Genomic DNA, 11,368 nt, shown 5'->3' with positions numbered 1-11,368 from the left:
GACATGGTTCCAACCCCACAGATCAGGAGATTGGGCCCCATAAGGCTCCTGGACCTGCCCAAGATAATTTATTCATTCACGAAGTATTTCCTGGGAGCTCAGGTGTCTGCAGGCACACCCTCAGACATTGGTGGCAGCTAGTAGGGGTCCTGGGGATTTGGCCAGTTCATTCCTGTCAGCCACACACCTGGTCTAAGCCCTGCTCCCATCCAGGCATGCAGGTTAGGCAAGGGGTTCTGGGCTGGAACAGGTGAGTGAGCTGCGTAGTGCTGTCTCTGAAAGCTAAGTTCCTCATTCTGCCCCCAGAGCCCTATCCTGATCTCTGGGGAGCCCCTACCAAAGTATTGACACTGGTCTGTCCCTCCCTGCTCTCTGCTTACCAATCCAAACTGGCCTGGACCCTGCCTGGGGCTGGGGCTGGGTATGGTGATTATCTTCCTGTAAATTTCCAGCAGAGGGAACAAAAGCTGGGGTCCCACTGCAGGAAAGGCACACTACTCAGGTCTCTGCACAAGCTACTCTCAGGAGCCTGGATGCTGGCCTTCATTTCTGCCTCCTTCCCCTGTCCTTTAGCATCTACCTAAGATGGCAAATACCCTGGGGCCCCTTAGATGACTAGCATTAGGACCCTGGCATCTACCCTGCCCCACACATGGCATGGGCTCTTGCCTTGCCCATGAAAGCCCTACAACCTTCCCCACCCTTTCTGCCCCCAGGCCTCCTTACTGCCCTTACACACACCAGCCAGCTTCACCCTAGGGTCTTGGCACTTCCTGTAGCTCGTGCCTATCTGGTATAACATGGTCCCACCCCTGACAGCGAAAATAAGTAGACTTGAATCTTGGCAAGCATGCTTGTCCCCCTTCCAGCCTGGCAGCCCTCGGAGGACAGGGTGCCTGCATGTCCCCGATGCAGAATTTGGCATGTGGCTGGCCCCAGCACAGACTTGCTGGGATGAACACAGACAGGGTGATACCCACCTAATGCCCAGGCTGCCCGCCCTGAGTGGGGTTCAGCTGTAGGACCACAGAGGGCTGGCCTGGGCTCCTGCGGAGTGAGACAACAGGACCTGCAGACCCTCAGGACCAGTCCTTTAGGTGCTAGCATGTCCCTGACCATGAATGAGCAGGTGGAGTCTAGAAGAATGTGTGGGTGGGGCAGCTGGGTGGGTGGCAGCATTACCCAAGTTCCCTTCTGAGAGGACCTGCTTCTCTTGCTGCCCTCACCCTCTGCCCCACTAGCTACCATGTGATGGGATCTGGGGCCTCCAGCTTGCCCCACACCCCCAACTCAGGACCATAGCAACCCCTGTTCCTCTTTCAGTGTCCTCAAGTAATGTGCATGGGTACATCTATGTGAGATACAAACACATGAAAGATAGCAGCACAGGGTGCCCCACTGGTGAGGGAAGGGGCCCACACTGCTCCACCCCTTAGGCCCAGAGTGCCCTCAGGCTGGGGTCATAGTCCTTGTGAACTGCCCTTTCCCTAGGGTCAACATGACCACAGTGAGCTAGGGACAAAAGGCCCTTCTTCTCTGCAGAGGCCTGGTCTGTGCGGAGGAGGAACTGTTCCATGGAACCAGTGGGGGCAGGGCCAGGGCCTTCAGAGAGCAATGTCCCTGGGTTTCATGGAACCCCCTCCACCTGCCTGTGGACCAGTGGGATGGGATGGGCCAGTGCCAGGAAGTGATGCTCTGGGGCTCTCAGACTGGGCCAAGCCTGTGGGGTGGGGGAGTGGGGGAGGCCCGCCTCAGTCACACCAGGCCCAGGCAGGGGCCAGGCCTGGGGGAGGAAGAGGGCGGGCGGGCAGGGCCTGCTGTGTCCTGGCTCACTGTGTCCTTCTCAACCCCCCGGCCTCCCAGCCTGTCTTTCTTCTGAGAGGAGGTTTCCGGACAATTATGTTTGTGCTTCCTCTGGCGTCTGCCTCAAGCACAGGCCTGACCCTGACGACTATTACACTCCTGGCTGACCCCTGCTCTCCCTGGGGACCCTCCATCTGCCTGTGTCTCCCCTTGAGGAGTGCAGGACACTGGAATGAGACTTGCCATGATGCTGGCAGCAGGGTCAGTGTGGCCAGGAGAGCCTCAGGGCAGTACAGGGGCTGGGGGAGTAGAACTGACCAGATGCAGGCAGGGGGGAGGGGGGCATCTCCCAGGGGTCAGGTAAGAGCTCAGCATGAGCAGGAAGAATGAGCCGAAGAACTGAAAAGGAACTCTACTGGGGCTGGTGGCTGAGTTCAGCCAAGCCCAGGCAGGGGCGTCAGCAGACCCATCCTCACACTGGGCCTCTCATCCTTTCTCCCTTGGTAGGAGAGGCTGGAAGGAGGAGGGCGGCTGCTTCCTTGAAGGCCTGAGTCGTGGCCAAGAAGACCCGCTCAGTTTTTCCAGAAGGGAGGGAAACTTCTCTGTCAGCCCAGCAGCACAGGCCACAGTGTGACCAGGCTCTGCTGGCTCCACAGGGGTTGGGGAACAAGCAAAGCGGTTGCTGCCTCACCACAGGGCAGCAGCCCACCATGGCCCAGCTCCCTGCCCCCGACAGTGGGTGCCCAGTAAGAGGGAGGATGAGCCACGAGGTGTTCACACATGTTTACTTGGGTACCTCAACCCCGGCACCCCCTGGGTTGGCTCTTGGCGGGAGCCCCAGCCCCCAGCTGCCACCACCTGGCCCTGGCGTCCACTCACTGTCCCCGCCAGCTGCAGTCCTGGTCTGCCTGGTTTGTCTCAGGGCTGGGTGCCAGGCAAGGCCCCCCTGGGAGGCACGCCCTGGACTTCAGGGGACTAAGCCTGTGTCCCACCCCCTTCAACGGGGCCCAGGCGGAAGCACCAGGCAGTTTCTGGTCCCAACAGCAGCCTGAGGTCTGTGGAGCTGAGCCAGCACCAGCACTGCCAAGACTCCGTCTGAGGGGGTGGGGGCAGCGGGGACACAGTTCTCGCTCGTTCCTGCCCCAGCTTCTCCAGCTTGGCTGAGCCACTTCCTTTTTTAGGCAAAGTTGGAGCTCCAGCCTGTCTAACAGAGTGTCTCACCTGCCATAAAGGGAGGAAGGAAAACCATTGAGTCCCATCCGTCCTTGCTGCTGAGCATCCTCCTGCAGAGTGGGGAAGGGAGTGGACATCCTGGCAGAGGCACCACTGCCACCTCGCACTGGGGACCTGTGCCCTCCTGGCTCCACACAGTGGCTGGGAGAGGGCAGTGGTCTTACCAGTACTGAGGGACCTCATCTGGACCCTCAGCTCCTGCCTGGAAGACCTTGCCCTGCCCCATCTAAGGGTAGGGAATCTGCCCTGAAGGCCAAAGTGGTACCCAGGGTGCCCCCTGCAGTCAGCCATGCCTGGCCTGGCCCCACCAGAATCCCAGATGGCAAGGTTCCCGGCTTGCTCATGGGTCCCTCCAGAGGGCTGGGGGCCTGCCCTTGGTCCTGGCGTTTGATCTGGGGTCAGGCCCTGGGCCCTTCATTGGGCAGGGGATATGAGAACAACAATCATTCCAGCATGGTCACACTGGACAGGGCCTGAACAGCCATTCCCTGCTCCTAAGTCTCTTCTTCCAGGGAGCCAGGTGGAGTAGGGGGCTTTGTGTCCTTCTGGCCTCCGCCCCTCCCAATGCCCTGTTTTCTTTCTAAGTGTCCAGCCTCCAATGCCTACCCTTCTCTCAGCCCTGTGGTGGAAGTGAGTCCAGGGCCTGGACCTCGCTAGCCTGAGGTTGCTCTGGGTGTCACCCCCAGCCCCGTCGCACACCTGGACTGCCCTTGGGCCTGATTTCAGGGACTACTAGCACTGAGGGGTCACGGGCGGTGGGCTGGGGGGGTGCCCAGCGTCATAGTTCCCTGCTCTGCTCCCGCCCAGGGGCAGGGGACAGCCCGGACCCCGAGGCCTCCCAACCAGGACAGAGAGGTGGGGATGTGTGTCTGCACGTCCACGCGTGGGTGCCGCGGTCACAGCTCTGGAGCGCGGCGTGTCGCTGCCCGCCCGGGTCTGTCGGCGTGCAAGCCTCCCGGAGTCTGTGCGCTTCTGCACGCGGGGCCTGCGCTCCCGGGGGCGGGGCCTGGGTCTCGGGGGCGGGGTCCCGGGGGGCGGGGCCGGGGCCGGCCTGCGCGGCGGCGCGCCCTGCAGTCCCCGAGAGAGCGAGCCGAGAGCGGAGGACGAGCGCGCCCCTTCCCTTAGCGCGCGATGCTGGCCTGGAAGGCGCTCAGCCTGGCCCTGAGCCTGCGGCTGGCGCTGGCGCGGAGCGGCGCCGAACGTGGTGAGTGAGGCAGGCGGCGGGCTGCAGTCCAGCTCGGGCGGCGCCCCTGCCCCCGGCCGCCGGCGCAGGGCACCTCTAGCCTTCCCGCTGCGGCCCGCTGGGTCGGGACCGCCGCAGGGTACCCCACGCACCTGCGGTGGGCGGGCCCAGGTGCCCCGGGCTGGGAGGCAGGCACCAGATTAGGGGGGTGGGGCGTGTGGAAAGGTAGGGGGAGGTGTCTGTCGGGGAGGCGGTCCCTGCCTCAGTTTTTTTCTCCTTGGGATGAGGGATGGGATGGTAAAAGGGCTGGATTGGGGGAAACAGGCCGCAAGGCACAGAAGAGAATCCTGTCAGCCCTTGGCCCAGTGGTGGAAGGGGTGCCGGGAGGAGGGGGCAGGCCTGGGGGGGGGGCCTCAGGCTGCTGCAGCAGGTAACCACTTCCTGGGTCCAGATGGAGCAGGGGATGGCTCAGGAGGAGGCGTGACATCATCTGTAAGTGGGGTCACGACTCCAGCCTGGCTGCACCGGCTGTGATCATTCTCTGTCCCCCTCAGTGCCCAGTCTCCCTAGCTGCTTTGTGCCCCCCAACACACACTAGTTGCTTTACCTAGAGGCAGGGCTGTGGGCCTGAGCTCCAGCCTGGAGGCTGGTTCTTTGGAAGCCAAGCCTGAGGAAAGGAACCCCCTGTGACCCAAGCCTGTCCACCCATACTCCTAGGGGCTGGGCCAGGACCCTTGGCTCCACCCTGCACAGAGTCTGCTGAGCAAAGGGAGGATGCCGGGGCTTTGAGGGGTTAGCTCTCCTTTACATATGAGATTTGAGCCCAGAGAGCACCCCAGGTACATGGCCAAGGGGCAGAGCTAGACCCTACTGAGATTGTGGGCCACTTATTGGCTCAGGACCCCTCCCCTTGTTCCCCCACAGGTGCCACTGTCAGGACCTTTGGGGGTGGGGTGAAGCAGGCTTTCAGGGCCTACTTGGGCAAGCTCCAGCTTCAGGAAAGCTCAGGCCCTGGGGGTTCTGCCCTGGGTGTGGGGCTCTCTGGGGGCTACCACCTGGGGCTGAACTCTCCCCTCTCCCCCAGGCGCCCCAGCCTCAGCCCCCCAGGGAGACCTGCTGTTTCTGTTGGACAGCTCGGCCAGCGTGTCTCATTATGAGTTTTCCCGAGTTCGGGAGTTTTTGGGGCAGCTGGTGGCCCTGCTGCCCCTGGGCCCCGGGGCTCTGCGTGCCAGCCTGGTACATGTGGGCAGCCGCCCATACACCGAGTTCCCCTTCGGCCAGCACAGCTCAGGTGAGGCTGTCCAGGATGCCATACGTGCTGCAGCTCAGCGCATGGGCGACACCAACACTGGCCTGGCGCTGGCTTACGCCAAGGAGCAGCTGTTTGCAGAGGTGGCAGGGGCCCGGCCAGGGGTGCCCAAAGTGCTGGTGTGGGTGACAGACGGCGGCTCCAGCGACCCCGTGGGGCCCCCCATGCAGGAGCTGAAGGACCTGGGTGTCACTGTCTTCATCGTCAGTACTGGCCGTGGCAACCTCCTGGAGCTGTCAGCTGCTGCCTCGGCCCCTCCTGAGAAGCACCTGCAGTTTGTGGATGTCGATGACCTGCACATCATTGCCCAGGAGCTGACGGGATCCATTCTTGGTAGGGCCTGGGAGACCCCAGGAAGAGGTGGGGTGAGAGGAACTGGAGTGCCTGGAGCAGGGGCCAGGGCTCTGGAGTCAGTGTGGGTTGGGGGTTCAGCAGGGAGGTGACACACATGGCTTCTCTGAGCGTCCTTTAGGGACAGCTCCAACTATGTGCCCCGTAGGCCCCCCTGCCTGGGCTGCAGTGGGAAAGAGAGCCAGGCTTGAGTAAACACCTCCAGGTGGGGTTCTCTGATGATGGGCCTACCCATCAGTTGGGGGCCTGAAGTGGGCCAGGAGACCTACCCATCAGTTGGGGGCCTGAAGTGGGCCAGGAGACCAAGGGGCTGCATCTGGTGGGATGTGGGTACATGGGGGGGGGGGGGGGGGAAAAAAAATGTGTTGTTGGGGGGGGGGGGTGAAAATTTATAGGGGGGGTATTTTGGGGGGGCTCTGCGGTTATGTTGTACGGCGACATTGAAACTGTAAGGAGTGTCTATAGTACTACCAGTTGCCGGGGTAATGAGAGTATGGAAGTCATGGAGTGGGCTAGGACTGCCTGGGACATGTACGAATAAATATTGATGCGCCTTAGTACCCCAGGGGTGGGGACCGTCACAGAGGAGTGTGCGTGGTATCACACCAATTGGTGGTTTTTAGGATTGTGTGAGAGTTTTATTTAGGCTTAGAGCAAGCAGGCCCACTGCAGGGGCTAGCAGACCCACAACTATTGTCTTAGGGTACCACCCTTGGATAACCCTATCACCCCCAGGGAAAACCTCACATGTGAGGAGGGGCTGGAGATGAACAGCCTGGCTAGAGATAATAGCTTGACTCATCCCTCTATCACTGAAAAAGTCCACTTAACCCCAGGGTAATCTTCCTAAGTCTTTGCCAGTGGGTTTAATCATATGCACCAAATAACGAAGTGGTTGTGGACGGGATCGCAGAGGACGTGGGGGGTACTCCCAAAAGGTGTTCCCCCGAGGACTATGGGGCCCTGGGTGGCCCCTGTATTCAGGACTGCAGCTGAGCCCACACGGAGGCCAGCAGGAGGAAAGGCAAAGCAGAAGGACAGGAAAGACCCAAGGCTGCAGGGCAGTGAGGCTGTATGTAGGGTGGGGTCTGCATATGGGGGGATGGGCAGGAGGATGAGTGCCAGGCTGACTGCTGTAGCACCCAGCATTAAAGGAGGAAGCATCAGGATCCCAATGGCCATAATCCTGCCCAGACATTTATCAACCTATGTGCTTGCATGGTCACTCAGATAGCCACGTGGGGTCACAGGCTCAGGAGTAATGCACATTTGGGGGTCCCACCCAGGAGCCCCCCTCCAAGAAACCTGAGGCAGGCAGTACTGTGACCCCATGTACAGTTCCTCCTGGGGTTGTCACATCACCACTCCTCAGGGTGTCTTCCCACCCACGCATGGCCTCCCATCTTCTGGCTGCACCGATGGCGCCCCTTTGCCTTGACTCTCCAGAGCTGAGCTGACCACACCTGTGCTGGCCACTCGGGCTGGGGCGTGGCTGGTGCTGTATTCTCAGACACTACCTTTGAGGGGCCCTTATTCAGGCCACTGGAGTGGACAGGAAGTGGCCATTATACCTCCTCACCTGTCCGGGTTTATGGCTGAGGCAGGCAGGGAAGTGCCAGGTGGCGTCCCAAGTGGGCGACTGCACTGTCGTCGCCGGTGTGTGGGTCATGAGCACAGCTGGCATTGCGGAGCCTGGCTCCCTAGTGCTCCAGGTCCCCACCTCTCCCTGCCCGGGCCTCCCTGAGTCCGAAGTCGGGGCCCCATGCAGGGCCAGAGGAAGCCTGACCCCATGCACCACCCGCAGAGGCCATGCGGCCACAGCAGCTCCGTGCCTCCGAGGTCACGTCCAGCGGCTTCCGCCTGACCTGGCCGCCCCTGCTGACCCAAGGCTCTGGCTACTACGTGTTGGAGCTGGCACCCAGCGCGGAGCCAGGGACTGTGCGTCGCCAGCAACTCCCCGGGAACGCCACGGGCTGGGCCTGGGTCGACCTCGCCCCTGACACGGACTACGATGTGGCTCTGGTGCCCGAGTCAAACGTGCGCCTGGTGAGGCCGCAGTACCTGCGGGTGCACACGCTGCTGGGTGAGCTGGGCGTGGAGCGCGGGCTGGGGTGGGGTGGGGTGGGGCGGGCGCGGCCGCGGGGCGGGGGCGGGGCCTGAGACTCCGCCCAGCTCACGTGCGCTCCCCCTCCCTTCTCTCCACCCCACCAGAGGAGGCGGGGCCAGAGCGCATCGTCATCTCGCACGCCCGGCCGCGCAGCCTGCGGGTGACCTGGGCCCCCGCGCTGGGCCCCGCCGCGGTGCTGGGCTATCACGTGCAGGTCGGGCCGCTTCTGGGCGGCGAGGCGCAGCGCCTGGAGGTGCCCGCGGGTCGCAACAGCACCACCCTGCAGGGCCTGGCGCCCGGTACCGCCTACCTGGTGACCGTCACGGCGGCCTTCCGTTCGGGCCGCGAGAGGGCGCTTTCCGCCAAGGCCTGCACGCCGGACGGCGAGCGCAGCCGCGCCCCGCGCCCCCTGCCGCCGGGGGCCGGGGGCCGGGAGCAGTGAGCCGGCCGCGCCGCCCCACACCGAGGGCCCCCTTCTCCCGAACCCGGCGGGGGAGGTGCCCACCGCCGAAAACAGGGCCTGCCCCGCGGCGATTCCGCCCGAACCCCCACCACCACCACCGGAACTCTCCTGCGGCGGAAGGTTCCGCCCTGCCCGGGCGGCTGCCTGCTAGGACGCAGGCCTCACCTGACTCCCCCGCCTGACCCTCTGGGGCCTGACCCTCTGCTGCCGCTGTGGCCGCAGCTCGTGCCATCGCGACCCCCTGCCCTACCTGGGCCAAGAGCTGGGCACATGGCGCTGTCCTTTGGGCAAGATTTAGCAGGAAGGTGGACAGGGAATCCGAGGCAGCCTGAGAACCTCAGATCCAGGACTGGCCTTGAGCCCAGGACAGGAGGCAGCTGAGCAGAGCGGCTAGACCTCTCACTGTGTGAAGGACCAGACCCTCTGGTGGCAAGGGCTGGCATTGGGTTGAGAGGGCTTGGTCCAGCTGATGGTTCTGAGTCCCTGCAGCCACTCAGGTCCTAGATGTTGGTAGAAGGTGGATGAGGGGGGCAAGGAGCTGCCTCTGGCCAGGGTCCAAAGTCTTCTCACAAGGGGACAGGATCTGTAAAACGGCAGGGAAGGAGGAGTGGTGGCAGGTTGATGGTGTGGTCAGCAGTTGGGTGAGCAGTAACATGGTCTTTACCAGGGGTGTTTAGTTGGCCTGAGGGTAGTGCCTGCTGGGGACAGTGGCCTTGCCTTCCTGCCCCAGGACAGCCACCGGGATGCAGATGACACCTTTCTGGAGAGAGGAGGGCTCTTTGCTCCCAGCACCCCAAGGGAGTGCTGCTTCTGAGTGGGCAACTTCCACAGATGTGGTTCCCCTGGGTGGGTTCACCCCAGCGATTCTCTGCGGCATCTTCTTACCCCACCTCCTGTCATGACTACTATCCTGGGGCCACCCGGCAAGTCCTGAGAGCAGAACCTGCTGTCCCTCGGTCCCACCAAGGCATGTACTCCTCTGTCTGCACCACTCAGTGCTCACTTTGCCTCCTCCCCACTAACATCCAGACTTTAAAATACAGTAAATTAGATGTAAACTGAGCCCTGCAGTCTCCGTGGAGTGCTTTCCAACCTTGTCCCAACGCTCCAGCTCTGTGAAAGCACTCACATGGAAGGCCACATTTGTGCCTGGTGCTGGAGAAGGGAGAGGAGCTGAGCCCCTCCTGGTACTGAGACTCAGGACGTCCTGTCACCTGCAGCTCCTCTTCAGGGAGCCCTGGCCGGTCCTATGGGGTCACAGGGACAGGGCAGGGCTGTAGCCACCAGAGCCTTCAGCCTAGGAGTGTGGCCCTAGCGCCCTCTGCTGGCAAGATCACTCTCAGCAGCAGTCTGACTTCCCAGAGCGGCCTACTAATGGGAAATTGAGACCGGAACCCAAGCAAACTGCAGGGTCTATGAAGGTGGTCTTCGTGTCCCTGACAGTGTTCTCAGTTTGCCCGCTCTGGGTTGGTGGGCATGTGTTCCAGGTCAGCCTTCAGCTGACCATTTGTCAAGAACCAGACTCCAAGAATCCCATGGCTCCCTGACAAAGCACTGAAGGCCTGCACCACCCACTGGTTCCATGTACTGAACATTGTGGGGGCCAGCTGTGCCAGAGCCCAGGGTTTGCCTGTGGGACCAGAACAAGCAGAATGGGGAGAGGAGTTAAGGTGGTGCGTCCAGGGTCCCCTGGTAGTGCCCAGCCAGGCCAGACGTGCTCAGAGTAGGGAGGCATTGCTGAGTGATGTCAGGTTTCTCCTACTTGTCCCCAAAACCCCCAAGGAATCACACCCAGGGAAGTCAAGTGGGACCGTGTGGCCTGTGTGTGCCAATGCAGGAGTTTGCTTACGCACTGACCAGTGGCTAGCAGGGCAGCCGAGTCAGCTGGCTCCCTCCCGGGGCAGTGTCAACCAGAGAGGGAAACCTTCCCCAGGCCTGGAACATGGGCCTGATCAGAACCCACATGCAGGCTAGTATGCCCCACCCTGATCCCCTAGGTACCCGTAGGTCCAAGCCCATTGGGCAGCCAGAGAGGACCCCCTTCCAGCCTGCAGGGGCTGAGTGGGGCTCCCCAGGAGCACCTATGTCCTCTCTTTGTGGGCTCATGGACAGGTTGGGGACCAAGATGTCCACTTGTATCTCCAATTTGTACAGTCCTTCCTCCTGGTCTTCAATGGTGGAGAACTCCCTCAGAGAAGAAAGCCACATGCTGGGCAAGGGATGTCAGGGAATCTGGCTGCAGAACAGCTCAGCACAAGCAGCAGACAACCCCATATTTCTCTGCTAAATGTTAATGCATCATCATAATTCCCTCTTATTAACTAAGTGTTTTTAGGAAAGATGTGTCTGCCCTCCACAATGGCTCCCGGTCTAAGATTTTAAAATGCTCAACCACTGAGCCACCCAGGTGCCCCCCCTTCCATTTGTTTTGAGACTTTATTAGAGAAAGAACAAGCGGGAGTGAGGGGGCAGAAGGAGAGGGACAAGTGGACCCTCTGCTGAGCAGGGCCCCTACTGCAGGGATGTGGGGAAGCAGGGATGCAGGACTCGATCCCAGGACCCTGGGACCATGACCTGAGCTGAAGGCACAGGCTTCACCAGCTGAGCCCCTCAGGTGCCCTGGATAGGATGTTTTGTACCGCCCATGAAAAATCGGGGGACACCAAAGTGGTCCTGTGGTTGAGCCTCTGCTTTCAGCCCAGGGTGTGATCCTGGGGTGCATGACTGAGTGAGTCCCAGGTGGGGCTCCCTGAAGGGAGCCTGCATATCCCTCTGCCTGTGTCTCCGCCTCTTCATGAATAAATAAAAATCTTAAAAGAAAAAAAAAAGAAATTGAAAAGTATGGGGCATCTGACTAGCTCAATACGTAGAGGGTCGGGCGTTCAAGTCCCACAATGGGCAAGACTACTTGAAAAAAAA

General features: G+C 61.3%; 1 protein-coding gene across 1 annotated transcript; it reads left to right on the top strand.

The window, feature by feature from the left end:
* The first annotated feature begins 4,103 nt into the window (after window positions 1-4,103).
* VWA1 (von Willebrand factor A domain containing 1) lies at window positions 4,104-9,511 on the top strand. Its single transcript, XM_055305532.1, has 4 exons — window positions 4,104-4,240; window positions 5,304-5,861; window positions 7,684-7,962; window positions 8,091-9,511. The coding sequence occupies exons 1-4, from the start codon at window positions 4,168-4,170 to the stop codon at window positions 8,426-8,428; spliced, it is 1,248 nt and encodes a 415-aa protein (XP_055161507.1). The 5' UTR covers window positions 4,104-4,167; the 3' UTR covers window positions 8,429-9,511.
* The last annotated feature ends 1,857 nt before the right edge of the window (window positions 9,512-11,368 follow it).

Source organism: Nyctereutes procyonoides, unplaced genomic scaffold, assembly GCF_905146905.1.
Source record: "Nyctereutes procyonoides isolate TBG_1078 unplaced genomic scaffold, NYPRO_anot_genome, whole genome shotgun sequence".
In the NCBI taxonomy this organism is placed as follows: Eukaryota; Metazoa; Chordata; class Mammalia; order Carnivora; family Canidae; genus Nyctereutes; species Nyctereutes procyonoides.
The sequence above is the reverse complement of the archived record's forward strand: the minus strand, read 5'-3'. Positions and strand labels throughout refer to the sequence as shown.